The sequence below is a fragment of the Podarcis raffonei genome, chromosome 3 (genome assembly GCF_027172205.1).
Source record: "Podarcis raffonei isolate rPodRaf1 chromosome 3, rPodRaf1.pri, whole genome shotgun sequence".
NCBI lineage: Eukaryota > Metazoa > Chordata > Lepidosauria > Squamata > Lacertidae > Podarcis > Podarcis raffonei.
In genome coordinates this window covers 79125090-79151003 of record NC_070604.1, presented here as the reverse complement: position 1 = coordinate 79151003, position 25914 = coordinate 79125090, and the positions used below count along the sequence as shown (strand labels likewise).

The 25914-nt window shown below is 40.7% G+C and overlaps 1 protein-coding gene across 4 annotated transcripts in view; it reads right to left on the bottom strand.

Moving 5' to 3' along the window:
* Positions 1-25914, bottom strand: part of MTR (5-methyltetrahydrofolate-homocysteine methyltransferase) — a 64643-nt gene that overhangs the window by 11492 nt on the left and 27237 nt on the right. For 2 of the 4 annotated variants that reach the window (XM_053382599.1, XM_053382600.1), the window contains exons 13-25: positions 25465-25577; positions 24627-24767; positions 23447-23632; positions 22783-22962; positions 21011-21127; positions 20779-20919; positions 17115-17204; positions 15439-15591; positions 14055-14162; positions 10840-10940; positions 10233-10300; positions 3060-3180; positions 1304-1385 (exon numbers count right to left, since the gene is read on the bottom strand). In XM_053382599.1, the coding sequence (XP_053238574.1) occupies positions 1304-1385; positions 3060-3180; positions 10233-10300; positions 10840-10940; positions 14055-14162; positions 15439-15591; positions 17115-17204; positions 20779-20919; positions 21011-21127; positions 22783-22962; positions 23447-23632; positions 24627-24767; positions 25465-25577 (1601 nt within the window). The remainder of the gene's footprint in view (positions 1-1303; positions 1386-3059; positions 3181-10232; positions 10301-10839; positions 10941-14054; positions 14163-15438; positions 15592-17114; positions 17205-20778; positions 20920-21010; positions 21128-22782; positions 22963-23446; positions 23633-24626; positions 24768-25464; positions 25578-25914) is intronic. The other 2 variants (XM_053382602.1, XM_053382603.1) reach the window with 2 other exon arrangements.

Sequence of the window (25914 nt, the reverse complement as noted above, 5' to 3'; positions counted from 1 at the left end):
CTCAATACCTCTCCATCTCTCTCCGTCAGGCACTTAAATTCCCTCATGAAGTTATCAAGTCCATAAGAATATGGCTAATAACGCCCACCCCCAGCCAAAAAAATAAAAATGAAGTTAAACTGCCAGGGAAAATATGATTGCTTTGAAGTGCTTCTGGGTATGGTTCCTCTTTATCTTTTCTCAAGAGGGCTATTTAACACACAAAGCTTGCATGTGAAGGTGCTGGAGCTCACACAGAGACTTAAAAAATAAACATGTGAATGAGTTCCGACAGCAAGACTGAAAGGGAGGGAGTGGGATGAGGGGGGAGGTTTATCTTTAAGCTTTTTCTACTATAAACTCAAGTTTATATGAAGGCAAAACATCACTTATTCTTGTCCCATTAAAAAACCTTTAAATAGGCCCAGGTGCCTTCTTACTGCCACTTAAAAAGGACCGAAGGCTGTAGATTCCATTTACAGAGCAGTAAGGAGTGTCAATATTTCCCTCCACAGAACTGGAAAACCATTTAACTCTATACAGAGGCAGCAGAAGCCATTTTAAATCCTAGTGACACGGTTTAGAGGACTTGTGCCTCATCTGTAAGAGGGAAGAGTCTGAAAATGCAGTAGCTGAAACATAAGCCTAGCAAAGCATATCAAATATATTTCCAAATCACAGGCAAGCCACTTCTGAGATTTCTATTATTCATTAAGCAAGCTGTTATAGTCAGATTTAATTAAACCCTTGACTGCCTTAAGCATTCAAAAACAGCACCCCAAACAGAAAAACACTGTATGATATACAGAAGTCTTTACAAACGCAGGATTTGTTTGGTAATATCTTACATTTTCTCGTGTAAATTGAGACATTCTTAAAATAGTTATGACCAAATGTATAATAAGAGTTCAGTTTCATGGATACTGCAAGTACCAACTGTTACAAGCTCAAACAAAGCTTCAAACCACTGTTTGCCTCATGAAGGCGAAGGCAGGGGCCTGTATTCAATTGCCCTGTTGGGGGAAAAAATCCCGAAGCATAATGATTTGGTCACTGATGGAAATATAATGCTGTGCTGAATGAGCTAAATCTTGTCCACTAGAATTAATCTTACCTTTGTAAAATACATTACAGGCAGCAACCATTTTGTGCGGGGATTCCGTTCCTGCCCCCCTTCCATGTGTCATGCGGGGCGCACATAAGCCTGCATCACCCTACCCTTCCGGGTCCAAAATGACCCGCACATCCGCTGTCACGCATCAGTTGGACATGCAGAAAATGTTCACCGCCTGTACTAAAGATGGGACTAGAAATCACAACTTACAACCACCACACTCTTGGAGGCATCTAGGACGTGGACAACAGGAGCACTGTATCGTGGAGCAATTTTTACAGCTGTATGTGTCCTGAAACGACAGAAAAGACATATAGGAAAGCAACAGTATGAACACATATAGACTCAGCATCAAGCTAATGTTCAAGCATTTTTGTGCCCCAATGGGAATGCTATAACATAAATCACGCAAAACTCTCCCGTTCTCCTTTTAATGATAGTCCATCTGCATGCATAAAGGGGCACACTCCACACTTTTTACAAGATTTTCAAGGACCTCTACTGTTTTGCTAATTCCTAACAGGGTACACGGCAATCACAACATGTCAAGATTGGGGAGCAGAGGTTGTCTTAAGGCATCCCTATCCCTCTGGCAGGCCTTCAATTCTTAAAAGAGTGTCAGAGTTTCATTTGTGAATATATATATTTTTTAAAACCACTGGTTCTTTCGGAATTATTTTCTTAGGGAGAAGTGTCTGCTGCAAATGAAAGCAATTTTACACTGCTGCATTTCCTCTTTTTTTGGCATCATTCTTTAGCTGTGCCTACAGACACTCCAGATTTTACTTAGGGGGTGGAGGTTGCTAAGCTCTACCTTCTCCTCCAGCACATAATGTTGTACTGTGCACGACAATGGAGTGGGAGGGAAAATTTGTGCCTAACTGTTCTCAGCCAACATCTTCAGCCGTCACGTTCATCTAAGTCTCTCTTCTGACAGCATATCCCCTTCAGAGCAACCTTTTCCCCCAGTCTTCTAAATGCATTCCCCTAGGCTTGGATAAAGCTCCTTTTTGACAGTCCATTGAGCCCTTCATGCCAGGATTTAGAATCCTGACACGCAAAATCCTGAGAATGCCAACTTTAATTTATTTTTGAACCATGAATTAATTTCTGTGGCTGCAGCAGCAGCAAGAGTGGATGGCAGCAAGTATTTCTAGCATGGTATTCAGGATAGAATAAGTTGTCCCAACTTCACATTCATAAATTGCTATATGGACTGCAACGCAACTGGAGGACACTATTTGGAAACTTTGTCGCACAGGTATATTTGCTGTTTCCATCAAGCCCAGTTTTTCTCATTCTACAACATATTGGGTAGGATCTAGACTTCACAAACTTCTATTGAGAGAAGGGACAAAGATCCAGTGGAGCCTCCCACTAGAGGAAGGGAAAGGAAACACTTATTGCCTGAATTCCCCTTCTGCCTACAGCACCACCTGCCAGATCCTTCAGAGCAGATTTTAAAAAATAGCCTCTCATTTTCCTCCAGTAGAGTACCCCATGGGTAGAGGTCCACCCAAGCGCAGTCATTAATAAATGATCTTCTTCTATTCTTCATGTTTATATTTGATTATTTCTAAATGCATAGGGTGTTTATTTCTTTTAACTGTTTTTGAAGTCTTAATTTTGCTACAGCAAATCTGTACTTCTGAAAAAAGAAAAATTCACTGTATATCTCATGTCCTCTACTTAATCCTCTTGAAACATCAGCTTCAACATTACCTTTTTTATTGAAAAAACCACCACATTTTTCTTTACTTCACTTTAAACACGCTAGAGCAAGTACTTGAATGCATTTTAATTAATAAATATTGGTTTAAATAATGTTAATTATCCAAAAGTTACATTTAAAAGGTTAAATTAAGAATAATGCTGCCTCTATTAGATGCCTAACATTCTGGAGAACAACGTATTGCATATTTACATTTGCTTCTCCGTTGGGCATACCAAAAAGGACCCAACTTACTTGGAAGTAGTTGCTCCTCCAATCAGCAAAGGAATCTTGATTTCTAATCTCTCCATCTCCTTGGCAACAAATATCATCTCATCCAAAGAGGGTGTGATGAGGCCAGACAAACCAATGATATCTAAAAAATAAATGGTTAGAACTACTTTCATCCACAAGGTTCAATAGCCATTTCAGACAACAGCAACAAGAAGCAACCAGCCAACTGTGCAGTGAGCTCATGGCCTTTTTTTTTTTTTTAATAAAATTTTTATTGGTTTTTCAACATATAATATAAAACAGTACAAAAAACAAACACTAACAAACAAACATATAAACATGTATAATTTCATAAATTTTTTCATATACCCAATTTCAGCGACTTCCCCATGCCTCCCTTTTCTGCATCCCTGTTTTAAATTTTTTCAGCAACCCCTGGTCTGAATTACTTATTAATTCCTTTCTTTAACCCTTTTCTTTCCTCTTGTCCAATCATTTATCGCTGCAAATCTGCTATGCTTAAACCATGACATTTTAACACTCCATAATCTTACAAGAATTTTTAAGATAAAGTTTAAATTTCTTCCAGTCTTCCTCCACCGTCTCTTTCCCTTGGTCACGGATTCTGCTCGTCATCTCTGCCAGTCCCATATAGTCAATCACCTTCGTCTGCCACTCTTCCAATGTGGGTAGTTCTTGTGTCTTCCAATACTTTGCTAGTAACACTCTTGCTGCTGTTGTAGCATACATAAAGAACATCCTATCTTTCTTTGACACCGATTGGCCTACCATGCCCAGGAGAAAAGCCTCTGGTTTTTTATGAAAGGTACACTTAAGCACCTTCTTAATTTCATTATATATCGTTTCCCAGAAGACTTTAATCCTTGGGCACGTCCACCAAAGGTGATAGAAAGTACCTTCAGTTTCATTACATTTCCAGCATTTGTTGTTGGGCAAATGATAAATTTTTGCAAGCTTGACTGGGGTCATGTACCACCTATAAATCATTTTCATAATATTCTCTCTTAAGGCATTACATGCCGTAAATTTTATACCGGTGGTCCATAACTGTTCCCAGTCAGCAAACATAATGTCATGACCAATGTCCTGTGCCCATTTAATCATAGCTGATTTAACCATTTCATCCTGTGTATTCCATTTCAGCAGCAAATTGTACATTCTAGACAGATTCTTCGTATTGGGTTCTAACAATTCTGTTTCTAACTTTGACTTCTCCACCTGGAAGCCGATTTTCCTGTCCTGTTTGAAAACTTCATTTATCTGATAATAATGAAGCCAATCTCTTACTTTAAACTTCAATTTCTCATAACTCTGTAATTTCACATTTCCACCTTCTTGTTCTACAATTTCCCAATATTTTGGCCATTTAGATTCCATATTAAGTTTTTTAACTTCCTTAGCCTCCATTGGTGACAGCCACCTAGGGGTTTTATTTTCCAACAGATCTTTATAACGAATCCAAACATTGTATAATGCTTTCCTAACAATATGGTTTTTGAAACTTTTATGAATTTTTACCTTGTCATACCATATATATGCATGCCAACCAAATCTATTATTGAACCCTTCTAAGTCCAAAATGTCTGTGTTCTCAAGAAGTAGCCAGTCTTTCAGCCAGCAAAAAGCTGCTGCTTCATAGTAAAGTTTCAAGTCCGGCAGGGCAAACCCCCCTCTTTCTTTTGCATCAGTTAATATCTTAAATTTTATTCTGGGCTTTTTGCCCTGCCAGACAAATCTCGATATATCTTTCTGCCACTTCTTGAAACAGTCCATTCTGTCCACAATCTGCAATGTTTGAAACAAAAACAGCATTCTTGGCAAAACATTCATCTTAATAACAGCAATTCGGCCTAACAAGGAAAGTCTCAAATTTGACCATATTTCCAAATCTTTCTTAATTTCTGTCCAGCATTTCTCATAGTTATCTTTAAATAAGTTCACATTCTTAGTTGTTAAATTAACCCCTAGATATTTCACCTTATTTGCTACCATTAATCCAGTTTCACTCTGAAACTTCTCTCTTTCCTCTACTGTTAAGTTCTTTCCCAGTACCTTTGTTTTTTGTTTATTTAACTTAAAACCTGCCACTCGACCAAAGACTTGTATTATCTCCAAAACTTTTTTCGTACTAGTGTCTGGCTCTTGCAAAGTTAAAACTAAATCATCTGCAAACGCTTTCAACTTGTATTGTTTAGCTCCGACCTGAATCCCTTTTACCAGCTGGTCCCCTCTAATCATATTTAATAACACCTCCAGAACAGTTATAAAAAGTAATGGGGATATTAGGCACCCCTGTCGTGTCCCTTTTTCAATAGCAATTTCTTCAGTAACCACGTTGTTTACAATTAGTTTTGCTTTTTGTTCAGAGTAAATTGCACCTATACCATTCTCAAAACCTTGGCCTACCCCCATTCCTTTGAGATTCTTTTTCATAAAACTCCAAGAAATATTGTCAAAGGCTTTCTCAGCGTCCACAAATATTAATACTGCCTTGGTATTAATATTATTCTCAAGTAACTCCATAATGTCTATTATATTTCTCACATTATCAGATAAGTGTCTTCCCGGGAGAAAGCCAGCCTGGTCTTTATGAATCTCACCCACCAAAACCCTCTTCAGTCTTTTTGCCAAAATATCTGCAAAAATTTTGTAATCCACATTAAGCAATGATATAGGGCGGTAGTTCTTGATCTGGTTCTTTTCAGTCTCAGATTTTGGTATAAGTGTAATATATGCTTCTTTCCACGATTCAGGTGCCTTCTTCCCCTCTAAGATTTCATTGCAGACTTCCTTAAACGGTTGAATCAACCAATCTTTCAAAGCTTTGTAGTATCTGGAAGTCAGGCCATCTGGTCCTGGAGATTTTCCCAGTTTCATGTTTTGAATGGCTCCCTCTATTTCTTGCTGAGTTATTTTCTGGTTTAAAATCATTTTACTTTGGTCAGATATTTTTTGTAATCCATACTTTTTAAGAAATTCTTCCATCTCTTTTTCCTCCACCGGCCCTTGTGCATAAAGTTTCCTGAAATAACTCTGAAAGCAGTTTCTAATCTCATTTGGCCTAAAAATGTTCTTTCCTTCAACCTCTAAGCTTGTAACCGTATTCAACTTTTGTCTCTTCTTCAATTGCCATGCCAGAAGTTTCCCACATTTATCTGCCGATTCAAATGTCTTTTGTCTCATTTGCTTTATTCTCCATTCTATCTCCTGATTCATCAATTCCATATACTGTCTCTGGTAGAACTTTATTTCTCTTAGAATTTCATGAGACTTTGGCTTTGATCTCAATTTCTTTTCACCTTCTTTTATTTTTTCCAAAATCTTATCTTTCTTTTCATTCTGCCTCTTCTTTTTTAAGGTATTCTGCTGTATCAAAAATCCTCTCATAACGGCTTTACTTGCATCCCAAATTGTTCTTTTCTCCACCTCTGTTTTCAGATTTATCTCAAAGTAGTCCTTGATAGTTTTCTGGGCCTTTCTGTACACCTCTTCATCTCTAAATAGGGAGTCATTCATCCTCCATCTGAAGGAACCAGCTGTTGTTGTGTTCATTTCCATCTTTACGGCGTTATGGTCGGAGCAAGTCTTTGGGCAGATTTCCACTTTCTTTATCTTAGGTGCCATTCCACTAGTTACCCAAATTTGGTCGATTCTGGTCCAGGTCATTTTTGCTTCAGAGAAAAAAGTTCCGTCTCTCTCCAGAGGGTTTCTTGTTCTCCAGATGTCAATCAAGTCGATATTGTCTGTCATTTCAAAAAAAGTCTTAGGTAGTCTCCCATCCTTAGAAACCACCTGTCTTAGTGCTTTGTCCATATTTGTAGAGACCACTCCATTCATATCTCCCATCATGATTATATTGTAATCCAAATAGTCCATTAATGTCTCATGTAGTTTCTTGAAGAACTCTGACTTCCCTTCATTCGGAGCGTAGATCCCAATTATCAATAATTTTTCTCCTTGGACTTGTATTTCAATTGCCAGATATCTTCCTTGTTCGTCTTTAAACATCAACTTAGGGGCCAATTTTTCCTTAGCATAAATCACCACTCCTCTTTTTTTCACTTTATCTGATGAGATAAATTCCTGTCCCAGTCTTTTATTAATAAGTAATTTTCTATGTATTCTAGTCACGTGGGTTTCTTGCAAACAAATCAAATCCAGTTGTTCTTTTTTTAAAATATGGAAAACCTCACGTCTTTTTCTGGGAAGGTTCAAGCCATTACAGTTCCAGCTTAAAAATTGTAGAGCCATGTTGTTGTTTACTTTGTTGCTCCTCCAACTGCCCCCAGCAGTTGTTCTTCCTTTGTTGGGGTCTGAAGTCCAAATGTCAAGTTCGATATATCCGCTAAGTCCTTTGCCTCAGTAGTCAGGTCCACCACTCCCTTCACGAGGTCCTCTTGATTTTTTTCCAAAAACTGTTCTTTATCTTGCACTGTTTTTATTTTAATTTTTTTCCCTTTGTAGTTAAAAGACAGGCCTTGCGGGTACTCCCATCTGTATATTATGTTATTCTTCATCAACAAGGTGGTCAGATCCTTGTAATAGGTTCTCACTTCCAAGATATATTTAGGAATATCCTTATAAATCTGCACAAAGGAATCTTCAATCTCCAGAGATCTTTGATATTGTAAATTCAGTATTTTATCTCTCTCCTCCTTAGATCTCAAAGTTATCAGGCAGTCCCTTGGCTTCTTTTTATTCTGTCTTCTGCCCAGTCTGAAGGCCGTAACTATCTTGAATTCCTCCTCTTTCAAATTCACTTGCCAAAAATCCGAAAATTCTTTTGTGAGGAACTCTGCCAAATTGTCCTGCTCACTTTCTGGAACGGCTCTCAATCTCAAGTTCCTCTCCTTTCTCTGAAGATCTATTAAGGACAGGGCCGCCTCATGCTCCTCTAGCTTTTTACAAACAGGTTCTAACTTTACTTGCGTAGATTCAGCTATGATTTTTGCCTCTTCAGCAGTCTTACGGATTACAACATTTTCTTCAATTAATTTATTTATAGTCTCTGTATTAGATGCAACACTTTTAGTATTCAAATCAAGCTTCTCTGATAGCTCTGTTAGTTGTTTAGAATTTTCTGTACCTTGCTTGGTCAATGCCTCTAATGATTCATTAATTTTTAATAGTGCTTGTGTCACTGTATCCATCCCTTTTTCCTGCCCTTCTATACCTGCAAGGGCTAAGCCTGATATGGAACCTCTTCTCCTTTGTGCAATTTTTGTTTTTGCTCTTGTTTTTATCTCATCCTCTTGGCCTCTCATGTCCCAAGGTCGTTCCCACAGGAATTGTTTCCAGATGGAAAACTCCACTAACTTGTTCTTCACACTGTTAAATTTTTCCTCAACCCTCTAGAGGGAGCAGCTCACAGTTCAAGGTACAGGGAAACAAAGAAAGAGGAAACAAAAATGGCCACAACTTTTCTAGTAACTTTCCACTAAAAGAACTGTCATTTTATATCCTCAGCCACCAACAGTAGCAAATAAAGTCTCAACTTTATATCCAACTTGCAATGCACCAACTTTGTATCCGATCTCAAATGACAGTTTCCAGTCCCGGTGACTTAATCCTTTTTTAAAGCAGTCCTTTCCCAAGGGTTTAGAACAGCGGAGTAATTTTCCTTTCACCTCTTTCCAGCAGGTAATACTAGTTCAAGTTCATCCCCTCCGCTCCTGCTGCTAAGGGGGAAGGTTCAGGTTCAATGTCTAGGTTGAATAAAAATAGAACTGTCTTCCGTCAAATTGCAGCTTATATATCGTTGCTTTAGCTGTCATGCAGTCCGGGAAAGGCAGACTTCCTTATTTTAGCTCTTTCCCGTTTTCAGCCAAATTTTCAAATCTTTTCCTTTAAATCCCGGAGATTTCCCAATCTTACTCACGGGTAATTTGTAATCCAAATGCCAGGAAGGAATCGGCGCTCTCCGTTATGGCGACGCGGCTTCACTCCGCGAGCTGGGTAGCGACTCTCAGCACCGTGCTCTCACCCGATGCCGCTCCGGAGCCTTTAGAAAGGCTCCTTCACAGTAACGGGGGGCGCTTCAGGTGCCCACCGAGTCTCCTTGTTCACAGGCTTCCGCGCCTGTGATTTTAGGGGTCCCCGCTTCGCCGTAGCGGTCGGACCCGAACTCACGGAGTAGTCTCCCTGAGCGGAGCTCAGTAGGAGACCGCCATTAAACGCTGGCGCCGACCGGAAGTCCTCATGGCCTTGTCTAGATGTTTCCACTAACATTTCATTGCCCTAGACATAGTTCTAGGACAGTGGTGGGAAAATCACTGTCCCTCCAGATGTTGTAAGAGCCCAACTCCCAACAGGCTTATGCAGGGCTGGAAGAAAGGACTGTGACATTGCCCCCCACTGCCCCATCCTCCACAGTGGCACACTCCACCTCTTCCTCTTCCTCTTCCTCATCCTGTTCCCCATTACCTTGGTTTGTTTTTTGCATTGCTACATTATGACATCAGAGGGAGTGTTGGGGCACACCATTTTGCTTCCCCAAACAGTTAAGAAAATTGCTCCATTCCACCTCATGACTGGGCCAGCGCTGACCCCAGCCAGCATGGCCAACAGCCAGGGATTGTGGGAATTGTAGTCCACAACTTACGGAGAGACACATGTTTCCAATCCTGCTCTCAGCACTCTGTTAATCTGTGAAAGGGGTATCAATGAAATATACAACATCCAGAATATCTGCCTGGCACCAGCATTGTTATGCTTTTGCTGCCAAGCAAATATACTTCTATTCCTCCTGGAATTTGATGTAACATGATGTAACTTTCTTATAATGTTGATTTCTGTACGGTGGTATACAAATCTTTTAAATACATAAAACACAACTGTAGTGTGTAACATTTTAGGAGGTAAAAGGATTCAGTACACCTCTGAATTAAAAGGTATTAAGACCAGAAAAAAACACATACAAACTCCAATAGATTCAGATCAGCCCATTATTTGTTACTCAAAGTCACAGCACGCCTGTTTTTTTCCAACCTCTTAAAGGCATCTTAGTAATTGAAGTTCAAACAAACCAGAGATTGTACTGATCTATCTGCTCAGCATTTCCCCAAGATTACTGAAAATTAACCTTTCAAGATGCAAATTCAAGATCATAATTTCAATGTGTGGGTTTTTTGTTTTGTTTTTTAAGATTGACAAATGGTGATGAAACTCTCATACCTGCTTTGTTCTCAAGAGCAGCTCTGAGTATCTTGTCACATGGCGTCATGACTCCCAAATCAATAACTCTGGAGGGGGAGGGAAAATGGTACTTTGCTAGTCATCATGTGCATGTGCTTAATTAATCCATTTCTGCTATAAGGTATTATGAAGATCACTTATCCTGTTAGGAAGGCCAAAGGGAACAGCATTTGGCTTTTAATCTTTCCAGACAGCTGAGCAGCCAGACACCAGCCTTTTCCCAGCACTTTACTGCCCAACCATTCCGTCAACCCCCCTCCCCATTCTGAGCTGCTACCACATTTGCTCAAGTATATCTGGCCTGCATCTGAACCTGATCCCATGGCCTGCAACTTCTTCCCTTGGAAACAACAGATATGACTGGGGAAATACTGCGGTACTAAGGGAACCAATTCCCTCTGCAACTCCCGGTTCTGTTTAGGACAAATTGCTCATCTGTCAAGCACAGCTGACTCAGAGAACTAGCAGCTTAGTCAAAATGTTGTACACCCCACTTGAAGAAGGCGATTCTAATATTCCCAGTGACAACACAAAGCAAGGGGGGGTGGAACGGGACCCACAAGGGCACGAGGTCTAGTCTAATTACCTGAAATTATTGCATCCCAGAACAACTCCCACAATGTTCTTGCCAATGTCATGCACGTCACCTTTCACAGTAGCTAAAACAATTGTGCCATGGTAGGGGTCCTGCAAGAGTTAAAACAAAATCTGCAGGATTTATGAATATTTCCGATCTGAGCAACCTGCATGGTATAAATGGCTGGTTTATTGAAGCAGCTGTTAATACCAGCTTTTTTAAAGGCATATTTATGAATCACATAGCATAGTTGTTTTTTGTATACAAATATACATCTTCCTTATGAGCTTCTCATAGGCATCTATTCTAGATGGCCACTCCATCAACAGAATGCTGGACTAAGTAGGCCTTTCGTCTGATACAGCTATTACTGTACTATTACTATTACTGCACACATAATTTAACTAATCACAGGATGGAAGGCATAACAGAAAGAATGAGCATGGCTTCAACAAACAACCCATTTGGAGGGCTCCCTCACTGGGCACTGAAAGAAAATGTGTTTATTGAGGAGAAGTAGCTGCTAATACTTTATAGCATTCCTGTGGGGTTGTCTACAGGGTTCCTTCTTTCTCTTCTGTAATATTTAAGGGATAGCCAAGGATGTGCCCTCCAGATGTTGTTGGCTACAACTCCCATGGCCCCCAACCATTGGCCTTGCTGGCTAGAGTTTCTGCGAGTAGTCCCTACATCTGGAGGACATCAGCATCGACTACTTCTGAATTAGGCCTTTGGAAGAGACCTATTCCCCACCCCCACCCCAAGGCTGTGCTAACTCAATTCGTGCAAAACCCTTTTCGAACTGCACCAATTGATGGCACATCCAGCTGTTTAAACCTGCATCTGCCCCAATCATGCAGATGGCAAAGAGTGGGGAGTCCAGTTTTAAAAGAGACAGGGATGCATGGATGAGGAAAGGTGAACCTCCCCTCCCGCATTACATTACTTCCCCCTCAGCACTTTTCTTTCAACAGGACTCACATTCAAAATCCAATGGTGGGGGGACGGGACAGAGAGGGGTAGGAATTGGGAAGTTCTGACAATGTGGCTTATTTGCCCCATAGTCCAGGATGTGCCTGAACCCTTTTTGTTGTGCATCCATTTTGCTTTCCAAATCTGTGCCTCTAGCCCAAGTTTTATACATGGCTGAAACACACCTGGGCTCAAAACAAACAGATCTGGAGCCATGATGTGCAATCTGGGTCTTCAAAATCTTTTACGTCACCTATAATCTTTAATAAACAAACAACAGCAGCAGCAACAACAACACAACAGCAACAATCTTTGATGCCTGAGAAACATTGTATTTACTACAATGATTAATCTCCTCTGTCTTCCTAAAATGTAGAGGTTTGGGGAGAATTGAACATTCGAGAGTATGCCAAGTGACTGCGCCATCCAGCATTATTCTGCATTGTATTCATGAACACTCAAAAGCCTGCACAGCTGGGGCAGAAAGGCACATTCATTTAATCAAGCTGAAAGAAAACAAGTAAGTATAGTGGACCGGTCCAGCAATGATTGCAGATCTAATTGGTGATGGAAATCCTACAAACAAACAGAAATGAAGTACTGAAGGAGAAGAGGAAAAATCACCCAACCGCAGACAGTGCTGCAATGTGGACCAGGACATGTGTTTGATTTAAAGATGTCTTCTACGTAAAAACAAGACCATTTCAAGCATTAAATGAATTGGAGCATTCTAATACTGGGCAGAGAACCAAATAGCTTTCCTTTTCGATCCTGGCAAAAGCCTGCAGGCACAGCCATTCATTCTAAAACATAATAACCAGTGCTCTGTATTTGCTGATGTTCTGGCACTACGGTTACTGCTCTGGGGGTAACTGCACTCCAGAGAGAAGCCATGCCAGCAGATATGTATATTATTTTAATGCAGGACAGCAGTGTTTTCTCATTGTTAATGCACACCATTTAGGGGCTAACAGAATCTCTCTCTCTTATTGCTTGCTAGCAATAGCATCCAGAATTTTCTGTAGCACCAACCAAGCAATAATACAGGATTGGCCAAATTCTGTAAACATACATACATTTCCCCATTTAAATACCAATATGCCTATAAGATAAAGACACACACCCCAGTAGAACTCCTAAGCTAGCTATCAATTGTTTTAAATGTTTCCCATAGCCTTTTTCTTTTTGGTGTTAGCTCATTCTGGTTTCTTACCCAAATGTCAAAGACAGCATAAGTGTCTCAGTTTGTTCCTAAATCCAATACAACCTTCGCAACAATTGGAACTACAAGAACAATTGCTGTCATTTAATTTTCACGCTTGTTAGGAATGAAAAATCCTGCTATAGCAACAATCCTCAGGTTCTTTCGAGCCCTATGATTATTTCCAATATGGGAGCAACTAAACACCAGTTTGACATATGCTTCCCAAGGAGGCACAGATCTGTATGTAAAAACAGGAGGCGTTCCATTCTGGAGAGCATTTCACCATGTTGCTGTCATGTGATCAGTCTCCTCTTGGGAATCAACCTCAAGGGGGGGAAATGGTGACAGTCCAAGCAGATGAAGCTGTGCAAATGGCTCGGCCCCTGTGCTGCCAAAAAGCACCCTCCCCACAGTAATTTTTCAGCTTAAAAACAAACAATTGTGCTGTGTGTGTGTGTGTGTGTGCGTGCGTGTGTGTGTGTTTAATAAATCAGCCTCTTATAAATTGTTTGAATGTGCAATCATACAAATAGCTCTTCAGATCAACATACACCATAAAAAGGCAGACACCAACCAGAACCATAGGAGAACAGGTAAAACGGACAAGGAGATCAGGTTTTGCTATGGGAGGTGTGTGTAGCATTTGAAGAGGAAAGATGGAGGGAAGCTGGGCTCACCCCACTGAGACAAAAAGCCATGCTTTTATATCTGTCTGCACATGCCCCAAGGTATTTGGTGAAAGTGCATCCAATGTCCAGGACAATTAGGTGCAGAGTTTATCATGATGGATCTCTGTGCAGCATTGGCTACCGTTACTTACTGGGCATCTGTTTTTATTGGGGAAAGTGTCAAAAGGCAAATTTTATACGTTACAACCAACCACCTGTTTCCAAAAGCAAATCAACTTGTCTGTTTTACAGTGATTGCTGCAACCAGCATTATATGAATGCATGCCTCACAATAAACTTTGCTATAACCTGCAAGGCTCTAACACAACCATGGAAAAAATTCATTAAAGAGAACCAAACAATGTAGTGTGCAAACTTGCCTCTTCTTCTGTGGAACCTGACAATGCACGCATTTCCTCTCTTTCCTTTTCCATGAAGGGAATCAGATGACCAACAGCCTTCTTCATAACACGAGCAGATTTGATAACCTGGATGCCCAGATTCAAGGGAAGAACCAATTACAGCTATGTGTTTAGCTAAGAGTTCATTTTTAAAATAACAACAACAACCTCGATCCATCATGCAAATTAAACCAGACTATCAATAACCTCCAATTAAAAACACACTTTAGTATCTTCCCTATTCTCTGCTGCCTAGAAACTCCTGCACTGATCATATTAACATGCCTCCATGCTGCTTAGCCCATTCACAGATCCATCTCTATGGGCTTGCTCAATCATTGTGTTGGCCAAGAAATGTGAATCAATATCTGGATTAATGGAGTGCCATTGGACAACTGTCTGCAAATGTAAGGAGAGCCCACATCAGCTAAACTGGCCCTACTGTGAGGCACAAGTGCTTTTGAGGAACTTGTAGATAAAACTAGAAATAAAATAACAAAAAATATATAAACAACCCTGTGAACACATTACCACTATACTAGGAATGAATACCAAGAAAAGGAATAGACAAATTAAAAGGATTATGTTGCAGGCTGGCCTGCCAACATATAGTAGTGGATAACAGCATATCCAGAAAGCTACTAGTCTAGAAGGAATTGTTGCTCATCCTACAAGACTGAATATAGGAATGCCCGTAGCTATTAGGGAAGATGAAAACAGCATCCATTTCACTGTTTAGGGTATGCCTAGATTCTTGAACTGTGGAATGGTGGAGGGACTATTGATCAGTGGTATAGCACATTCTTTGCATGCAGGAGATTCCAGGTTCATTCTCTGGCACCTCTAGTTAAAATGGGCTCAGTTAGCAGGTGACAGGAGAGTCACTGCCAGAAATAAAGACAATGCTGTTTTGTTTTACTGTTCTGCTGGGAGCCACCCAGAGTTGGTGGGGGAACCCAACCAGATGGGTGGGATATAAATAATTCAATTCAATACAATTCAGTCAGTGCTTTTTTCTGGGGGCACGCAGGAATATGCATACCCCTAAACATTTTGTAAATCTAAGTTTGGCCTGGTTGAGGGGCAGTATTTCAATATGAGTAGGAAAATGAGACTATCCCTAAACATTTTTTAAAGGAAAAAAGCACTGAATACAATACAATGCAATGCAATACTAATACTAATGATGATGATGTAGTCTGATCTGGTATAAAACAACTTCTGTGTTCTACTGGTACAATTCCACTGTCTGGGGCACACCCTAGGTGGAACAGGCTATTGGTCTGGTAATTAAATTATCTATAAATCATTCATTTTCGTAGATATTAATGGTTAATAGAAAATTCTCATCATTCTTCTTTACCTGTGGTAGAAACATCTTGCCAGCTCCAAAAAGATCACCAACTGTTTTCATGCCGTTCATCAGAGGCCCCTCAATTATATTCAGAGGTCTGGGATACTTTTCTTTGTTTAATCTAGCTTCTTCTGTGTCTTCAATCACATATTTCTCAATACCCTAGGGGCGGGGAGAGAGAGAGATAGTATCAGTGTGCTCATGCACTGCTAAAATAAGCATAATCATATTACACTAACCAGAGTGGGGAGCTGCAGAGTCTCCGAAAAACGAGGAAAGGACAGAGGAAAAGCAAAGAGGAAAGTCTCCCTCCTCTTTATCTACAGCTGCTTTTGCTGGAAGTCTGCAGGGGGAAGGACTGGGTCTTCACCAGCAGACACAAACACAGCCCATCTCTATGAAGGAGCGTTACAGAGCGTCACATGGCAGCGAACAAATATAAAGTCAAAGAAAGTCATCAACGAGTAAAACAAATCAGCAACAGAAACCAAACATTATACAAGCAACATCAAATCAAGTTGAAAGCAGCAGAAAACTTTTTCAGGAGTGAGCCTGACAAATCAGGAAATGAGAAGGCCACTCATAGGTATTCCAGGAGCAAGGTGGCCCTGTTCTTAATTGCCTCAATTCAAAAGGGAGGGGGCACTTCAAGCAAGGCTTCTGAAGGAAGTTTTAAAGAGTGACAGATGGTTCTTCAGTTCTTCTGTTGATACCACATCCCTCTTCACACTTGTAGCCAGAGGTACGCTCAGTAAGGCCAAGTGGGGAAAAAACCAGTTAAGCCAAAATGAGCTTAGTCGGTTGCTTTCAACCTCAGTTTAAAACCTGTACCGCTTTCTCTCCTCCTTGAGCATAAGTCTGGATTGATATTTAAGATAATTAAAAATAAAGTTGGGAAATTAGATTTTTGTTATTATAATAATAAATGACTTCTTTAAAAAAGAAAGACAGACAGATCTGTTACACCTTTGGTGATTTTTCTCATATATGGATTTATGTTTTAATATCAGCTTTTCATTTTATATGATATATAGCAAGAGTTGACTTGTGGCTGATACAGCCTTAGAATAACATAATCTGCAAAACTATCCATGGTAGGAGTCAGTAATCAATACATTTACAATCACCATGATTGTAAAGACTCTCCTCCCTGGAAGAGAGGGGAGTGGTTGTGGGCGGGAGCCCGAGCTCCGCCCCTGGCCGGGGGCCTTAGCCCCCGCCCCTCCTCACCTGGCTGGTTGTGAAGTACATGGGTTGCATCTAACATTAGTTCTGCACAGAATGGACCCACTGAAATTAAGGGACATGACTAACTCAGGTCCTTTAATTTCAATGGATCTATCATAGTATAACTTGGTACAACCCTATGTCTGTAAGAAGTGGCTAATACTCATTTCCAGTCATTAAGATAAGTCCTGCCAAACACGTTTCTACCTGAATTCTATCTGTATTCCTCCTTCCATCACAAAGAAATCCCGGGAGGATTTAAGTTGGACAGGCTAAGAATATTACACTGACACCTTCCAACAACCTTCTCCTCAAATCATTCTTCAATCAAGGAATTCTACTCTTTAGAGGTTCAAAGTGCTTGATAATAAGGAAGTATACAAAATTATAATTTAAGTAGAGTCTGTTTGAAGAAAATAGACACTGGCTTTGATATGGAAAAACACATAAAAAATCACCTTGACAAGGGCATACTCCAGTCTTTCCTCCACAGAGCCATTTCTCCATTCATCTGTCTGTACCACTTTCTTTCCTCCTTGAGCATGAGTCTGGATTGATATTTAAGGTAATTAAAAATAAAGTTGGGAAATTAGATTTTTGTTGTTATAATAATAATAATAATAATAATAATAATAATAATAATAATAATAAATGACTTCTTTAAAAAGGAAAAAGGAAAACTTGAAAGCATTTGCCATTTCGAATCATACAGCTTGAACCCCCTCTCAAGTGGAGACTTCTGGCCCAAGGAAAAGATACAGACTAAAAGTCTTTTCCCCCCCCAGCATTCCAGATACCTTCTGTAGATGGAAGGCTGATTGGGTGAGGACTTAAGTAGGTGAATGCACAGTCTTTCATACATTGTTAAATTACAACTCATATCATCCCTGATGATTAGCAGGCCATCCTAGCTGTGAGTCCTAGAAGACCTGCTCCCTCCCTTGCAGATCTTTTTACAACTAGCCCAGGAGGGTGACTGACTCCAACTAACAAAAGCTGAGGCTGCCAAACAAGATTCTTGGGCTGACTACTTTTGTTACTGTTTGCAGTTACCTAATTCTTTTCTGGCTGTAAGCCACCTTGAGCATGGCTTGAGCTATGGAAAGGCGGCATACAAATAAAATGATTGTGTTCTCATTCAAATGAATCTCAAAGCGGCTTACAAACAGAAAACAACAACAACATTCTAGAGCCTAATAGAACATTATAAGTACAGCTGAAAACATATAAAATAATTAACAAATCATCAGTAAAACAATTACAATCTATAAAACACTATTAACAAAGCAGCAACTAAAACAATAAGCTAAACATCACAACTACAGCAAAAGTCATATTATTTTATTAACTAAACAATGCAGCATTTACAATCCATAAAACAATATTAAGATTAGCTAAATAGCAACTAAAAAAACAAGCTAAGCACTGTTTAGTTCATACACACTCCACGTCCCTAAGACTCATAATAGTTCACTCTATTCCGTTCATTGGCTCTGCCCCTGCATGCATTCAGGATAAGGGCTGAAGTGCATACAAACTATATATGCAAGTCTCCATCTGCATGACTGAGAAGGCTCGGAATACGAGTATTCCTGATCACATGCTCAGAACCAAGGTGCGTACAGCAGCAAGGAGGAACCTCCAGCCTATGGAACAGATCTGGCCTACCAGCCCTCTCCATCCAGCTTGCTAGGCCTCTGCTGTCATGCTGTGCCTATTTTGATCCTGAATAAAGCCTTTTCTCTGTGCGTGCTGAAAAAAGACTTCCCTTTCCCAACACCAAAGAGAAAATGCTGCAAATCTGGCTATGTAGGAACCCTCTTGCACGGTCAATTCACTTAAATGAGTGAGTGAGTGTGTGTGAGAGAGAGAACGAGGTGTGCATGTCTGAAAATGTGATGCGTGTGAGTGAGAGAGAGGGAGAGGAAATGTGATGTTTATGTGAGAAAGGGTTGCATGTTCTGGCTGTGCCCACTTTGTGTTTGAGCACCGCCCACTTTGAGCATGTTGTTTCTGATTATTTCCTCTCAAGGAAATGTGACCCTCAGGGAGGTAAAAGGCTTCCCACTCCTAGCATACAGACCCTTTCAGACCTTGTACTGAATGTGTGTGGAGGGTTGGGATCAGCAGGCGAATTATTCAGCTGCCTTATGTGGCTCTCCTATACCTGACACCTGAACAGATGATTCCCCCCACCCACCCACCCACCCACTCACCCACACACACCAGCCAGACACTGGGAAACCTGGATCCCTGCCTTCCAATTGCTAACTTGTGCTCAGGATATTTTAATGTAGATGTTTTTGAACCCATGTAAACAGACAAGGCTAAAGATTGCTTTACACTAACCATTTAAAGGTATTTCCTTCTGAAGAGGCAAGGCATTGAACCATAAGTGGCTCATCAATAGAAAAAGAGATGCCTCAAGGATTGAAATTTTGGATTTTTATTTCTGGGAACTTAATTTAAATTAACTTTATCCCTGGCCAACCTAACAGTTTTATTTCAATAACCTAACAAATTAATTTGGCTTTGGTACAGTTCCTGTTGGCTATAGTTTATGTTCTGTCACGTAATGGATCACTAATGAATCAAAATCTGTACTTCATCAGCTTAAGAAAGCACCTCATTCTAAATCCCCTTCAACCTGACATTACCTAAGGCACCTTCAGAGAGAACCCAGGGAACTTTGGGAGGCTGTTTGGTGGCAGCAAGTTCTTCAAACGGGGCGAAGGAGGGAGGCAGCGTACAAGTGAGGGGTACACCCTGTTGTGGCCAGATGGGCCCACGATGACACTCCTCATGCGGGAGTTGCTCCAACCCCCTTAATCATCCTGGTTGCCTGTTGTGAGCCTTTCAAGTTCTGTAATAGCCATTTTGAGGTGAGGCGATCAGAACGTACACAGTATGCCAAGTGAGGTCCCAACATAGATTTGTATACTGTAATGGCATTATGGTATCAGCAGTTTTATTTTCAATAAGTTTCCTATTTATCCCTAACATGGACGTTGCCGTTTTCACAGCTGCCACACACTGGGTCAACATCTCCATTGAGCTATTCACTGCAACTCCCAAAGCCTCATTCCTGGGCCAGTCATTGCCAGTCCAGAGCCCATTAACATATATATTAGAAATCTCTATCAGCCCTCTTAGGCTGGACTGAGGGGAACTGAAACTGTTCCCCTTATAGACGGCAGAAATTAGGGTCTTTACAGTGTCCAAAACTCCAAGCACATCTCTAACAGGAGAAAAAGCAGCTTGGAAGAAGTCTGAGCTGTTTTCTCATTAAATAGGCTGGGGTTTACCAAAGGAACAGTAATTTTATTCCCTCCTTTGAGAGCTTCTAAGCATAATTATTCTTGCCTTAGGGGGGAAATGCTCATTTAACAAGCTACAAAATATTTACATCAAAACACACGTTCAGAAGAATCCTATGGTATAGTCTTCCTGAGTCTATACCACTTGAGAATGATGTGGGGAAATTGCATGACTGAATGCTCAAAACCTCCCTGCCTGTGGGTAGCTATACTATCAAGGAAACAGATACTAGTTTAGAAAGTTAGAAGAAAAAGGCATAGTATTACTTAGGGTAACATTCAAATCATATTTGCGCGCGCACACACACACAGAGCATTCTGAAATGGCATTGTTACTATGGGCTAGACATTGAGATTCTTCAGAATGTGTGCCTTGGTTCTTAATAACATTGAATGTACTATAAACAAGCATGTATACACTTGCATATTAAAACAGTATGCTTTAATATAACAACAGCGCACACAGAACACAGAGACTGCATAACTATCAAATATGGGTTTCTCTAGGTATTTCTTGCTATGCTTATATCTCGCTCCTCCTTTGGAAAAATTTCCACAGGGCTGCCAGACAACTTTCCCTCCAGGCTCAGACCTGCTTATCTTTGACATATAACATTATCATGTGCACTCATAATATTCCCCCCACCCCCACCTCCCAATGTGATTTGGCATCTTGGCAGAAAAATTGCACCACTCACCAAGGAAGACAAATACATAAAACATTTTTTTTTAATCCCCAAGGTTCAATGTTTGAATGCCACGGCTTGCATTTTAAAAAAGAAAGCAGGCAAAATATAAAAATTACCTGGGCGTAACGCAGAAGTTTCTCTGTGGCCTCTGGATCCTTATTCCAAATCAAATCTTCACACAACTGCAACAGCTCCTTGTGGATATCATCATACACAGGCAAGTTTCCCGCATTCACAATCCCCATGTCCAATCCATACTGACGATACAGGAATAGGAGAGGGAAGATAATGAACACTACAAGGTATGCATTCTGATCAGAAGCTGTTTTGTCAAAATGCTCACATTACCTTAATGGCATGGTACAGAAAAACTCCATGCATCGCTTCTCGAATAGCTTCCATTCCCCGAAAGGAAAAAGACAGATTGGAAAGGCCTCCACTTATTTTGGCTCCAGGCAGAGTTTCCTGACAACAATAGGATAAGCAGCAAGCTCATGATAAAAACCTATTTTCATACAAGAGGCCTAAGGGCCATCAGTGAATTCATGAAGCACATCTTTGTGGTCTAAAGGACAGTAAGCTACCCAGGCACACAGCAGTGTCTGGGCACCATAGAAACAGCAGGTGAAAAACAGCTATCACTCCAGGCAAGGTTTCTCTCAAAACATAGCCTATCCCACATTCAAGGCTATGCATTGTCCCACTTGGATTATTTTAACATTCTATTTGCTATTCCTCATGGATAAGGTGTGAAAATCCTTGAAAACAGGAGCAGGTCAGTCTACAGATTACTATAGATAACTTGCTCATTTATTTCCCTTAAGTTAATCTTACATTCATTAAACTAAGGAATTTCACCTCTGACTTTAAATGGCCATATTAGAGCCAGATGTATCTGCATGACTATGAGAAATATTAATCCAGTAGATAGAAGACTGTAACTAGACAGCGGAAATATGAGTTAAGAGTCCCATCTCAAGGCTCCTTCACTACAAAATTCCTAAGATGATTAATTCACAGGCTGCAGAGACAGAGGGACAGAGATCCCAACATGCTATCATACACAGATGGAAATCACTGCACATGTGCCTGCAGAGGAGCTGCAATTAGCTTACTAGCACATGCAAACAGAGCTATTTATATGAACATTGACTCCTCACATGTTAAGTTACTGTGTGCGTTTATATTGCAAATAATTTCTACCCAGCCATTGTTGCTTGTGAAGCACAAGCTGGCCAAACTGAGCTCCGTCAGAAGGAAGGGTGAGATAAATCAAATAAATAATAGTAATAGTGGTTGCCTTTTTGGGAGATCATACTCCTTTGTCCTATATCATGATCTATCAAATCATAATATTGGCCTACCTCACAGGAGTGGTGTAGAGATAAATACAGGAATTCTTATCCTTGCTTTTAACCCAGTGGCGTAGCGTGGGGGGTGCAGGGGGGGCCGGCCGCACTGGGCGCAACATCTGGGGGTTAGGGGGCGCAAATCCACGGGTTAGGGGGCGCAAATCCACGGGTTAGGGGGTGCAAATTACTTGCCTTGCCCCGGGTGCTGACAACCCACGCTACGCCACTGTTTTAAAACCCCCCCCCCCGGCTTTAAAAAGAAGGTGCGTTATAAATCCACACCAATAAAGATGGTAATAGGTAATTACTATATTTTTGCCCTTTATTTACAGGTAACATACACACACACGCATTTATAATAAAGTATTTGAAGGAGATCCTGTTCAGAGTACAATCAAACTAGAGACAGAATACACTGCAATAATGGAGCCTGTGCTAATTAAATGAGGCAGCTTTCACGTAGCTTGTCAAAGACCTTTTGGCTAATCTGCCAACATTTTGCTAAAATTGCCCCATTTAATTACTATAAGTATATTTACACTACAGATAATTGTCTGGGATATTTTTAGACTGATATATAATTTATAATATCTTTGCTATCCGAAGCAGGGCTGAGGAGCTAGTACAGTACAAAGAGAGCTGCATCATTCCACACAGGCCATTGCTTATTTTCTGGTGTGATCCCCTTCTCCCTCCACCACAATACTTTAAATAATAATAATAATCAAACCCCACCACACCCTCCATTAAAGAACTCCCCAGACTCACTTTTATGGTTTTAGTCGCATTGATAAAGTTAATTGCATACAGATTGTGTTCCTCCATTCCAGTACCAATGGTAAGAATGTTGGGATCAAAAATGATATCGTTTGGATTAAAGCCCACTTTGTTCACTAGGAGGTTGTAGGCTCTGGTGCAGATTGCAATTTTTTCATCAGATTCAGTGGCCTGAAAAGGGGAAGGGGGGGGGAGGAGTGAGAAGGAAAGGTAAGTTTCTTGTCTGCAAGGTTTGACCAGTGAATCTCTTATTTTCCATGAGTTACACCAAGGCACCAATGAGCTTATTATCTGAGTGGATGATAATTTCAACACCCCTATATCAATTCTGTTACTCAGGGGTGTATCATATTCTGTTAGTTCCTCATTTCCTGCTGGTTTGATTCCCAGATGGCATACATACCATATATTTAAAGCTCATCACTTCCCCCACTTTCCTGGGAACTGCAGTTTAAGAATTGCAGCTCTGTGAGGAGTAAATGACAGTTCAAATATTTTTTTTTGGGGGGGGGAGACATGCTCTTTCAGTGTGCAGTAAATGTGTGATATGTATGCTGCCCCCCCCCAGCTCCTTTACTACTACGGATTGTGGATATAACAAAAATATTATGGGACTTTCCTCAAAGCCAGTAAGGTATGTTCAAGTGGTACTGACCTGACCCACTTCATCAAAAGCCATAACCACCACAGCTGCACCATATCTCTTTATCTTTCTCGCTTTTGCCAGGAAGTCTTCTTCGCCTTCCTTCAGACTGATGCTATTCACTATGCATTTTCCTTGGCAACACTTCAACCCAGCCTCTATCACTGCAAAATTTGAAGAATCGATGCAGAGCGGCACCTGATACCGGGGAAGCGGGGGGTGCAAATTTATAAGTTAGCATAGCTAAGTAGCTACTTTTTTCTTTGTCAACAACTAAAACATCAACAGGAAAATGTCACAACGGTGTTGATGTTTTCTAACCTGTTATGTAGTTATGCATATAAAAAAGAATGTTAACAATCCACAGTTAAAAGAAATACGAAGGAACTTACATGCAACTTCCAACAGTGTGGTTTATCATCCCAGTTTGTTTCCCCAAAACCATAGATCAGACTAGCTACAGTTTCAGGTTTGAACATAACACTTTGCTTTTCATTTATGTAGTACCTTGGATCCCGAATGCCTTGCAAGTCGAACGTTTTGGCTCCTGAACACCACAAACCCGGAAGTGAGTGTTCCAGTTTGCAAACGTTCTTTGGAACCCGAACGTCTGACGGGGCTTCCGACTGGCTGCAGGAGGTTTCTGAACGTTTTGGAGGTCAAACAGATTTCCGGAACGGATTCTGTTCAACTTCCTAGGTATGACTGTACCTTCCTAGGTATGACTGAGCCATCTGCATTTCAAACTGTTGCAGTCCTTCAAAAGAAGAAAAGCAAGAATCCTCCCCGCCATTAATAACCCAGCACTTCAAAATGTTTCCCTGCAACACAGGAGCTGTTTTTCTGCATGGGCTCATCCCACAGCATAACTGCAGCATTTAAGTACTCTGCATCACCACATGAGCAGAGTCAATTGCATAGGCTCTGACCACACCATAGTCACCTTGCTAGGATCAGGGGTAATGTTTGGGTGGTTGAGAACCCTTGTAAATCTTGGTGGGACCTCTAGCATTACAGCAGTGCCATAGGATGAACTTTCAGGAAAGTGGCAAGTCGGTAGAAATGCAGTCACCAAATACTGTCTGTAGAATTAAAAGATTATTCCTAATGCTGTATACGCCCCTCCCCCAATTCACAGCTCTATCTGCAAGAACATCTGTTTTAATCTGACATCAGAAGTTGTGCATACAACCTTGGCAATGTCAGGTTCTGAAGCAATGAAGTTGCAGAATCTGGCCATAGCACATGGCCCATCTAGCATCCCGTCATCCATATTGAGATCCAAAATTTGAGCTCCCATCTCAACCTGGGCCTTGGCTACGCTCAGGGCATCCTAAAAAGGGATCACAAAAAATAATAATGTAAAAAATATAGTAAATGCCCAAGTTGGGCCTAGCATTAGTGAGTCCTTTTTATATTCCTCTTTGTTGGTGATCATCTCCAATTCTGAATTACATCAAACAACTCCCCACTCCCTTAAAATAAAACATTAATATAAATGTGTCTCCCATCCACTCTTGTCTTACGCAGATTACTCTTCTCTTTGTTAAGGGTTTGGCTTCACACAGCATATTGAACTGAAATAGTTTCTTGGGCCGAAACAGAGCCCCATTTGCACAAAATTATAGGAGTTTGGAAGCTTCTTTCCTGCAGCTTATTCCCACAATGCCCTAGTAATGCATCAATTCAGAAACCCTGCAGGCAGAAGCAACAGTGTGGAGCTTGTGTGGAAGTCAGGAATCCATGACTCCACTTCTCTCTTTCAGCTGTCCAAGAACAGCTGAAGCTCACACTTCCAAAAATTCAAATGCTTGAGTACTGTGATGCCTATTAACAAAAATGCTTCCATGCTAGGCCTTTCACCTTTACAAGAGAAGTGCCTCGACAATTTTTTTCATGCTGAACCAAATTAGTACACTTCCACCAACTGCATGGAAAAAAGTTCCCTGCCGATAACTTATCTACTACAGACTGAATATGCAAACTCTTAAAATATGGTAAGTCAGAGACAAACTAAGTTGAATGCTTACTTCATAATTGCCAGCCATGATGAGTTTGGCAAACCTTCGTGATCCTGCAACATTGCAGCGTTCACCAATGTTCACAAAGTTGGTGTACTGCCCAATCCTGAAGGGTTCCAAGCCTTGAAAGGAAAAAACAATGACAACAATCAACACAGGTTAAAAAGCAGAACATACAACCTACGTACTCTCAATTCATATAAAGCCCCTGTATAGCAGATGTAGCTCATATGCAAAGCATAATGAGCTATGCTTTAGATTTACAAGAACATACAGGCAACTCCCATTTTCCGAGCGTTTGATGCATGTGCAACCACGCACATGCATGCTGTGTTGAGCACCAGAAGAGGGTGGAACAGGGCAGGCTGACATATGCATGATGACCCAGAATGTAACCCACACATGAATGGAGGGTTGCCTGTACTTGTCTTTATATTTATGTGACTAATGAAACAAGCC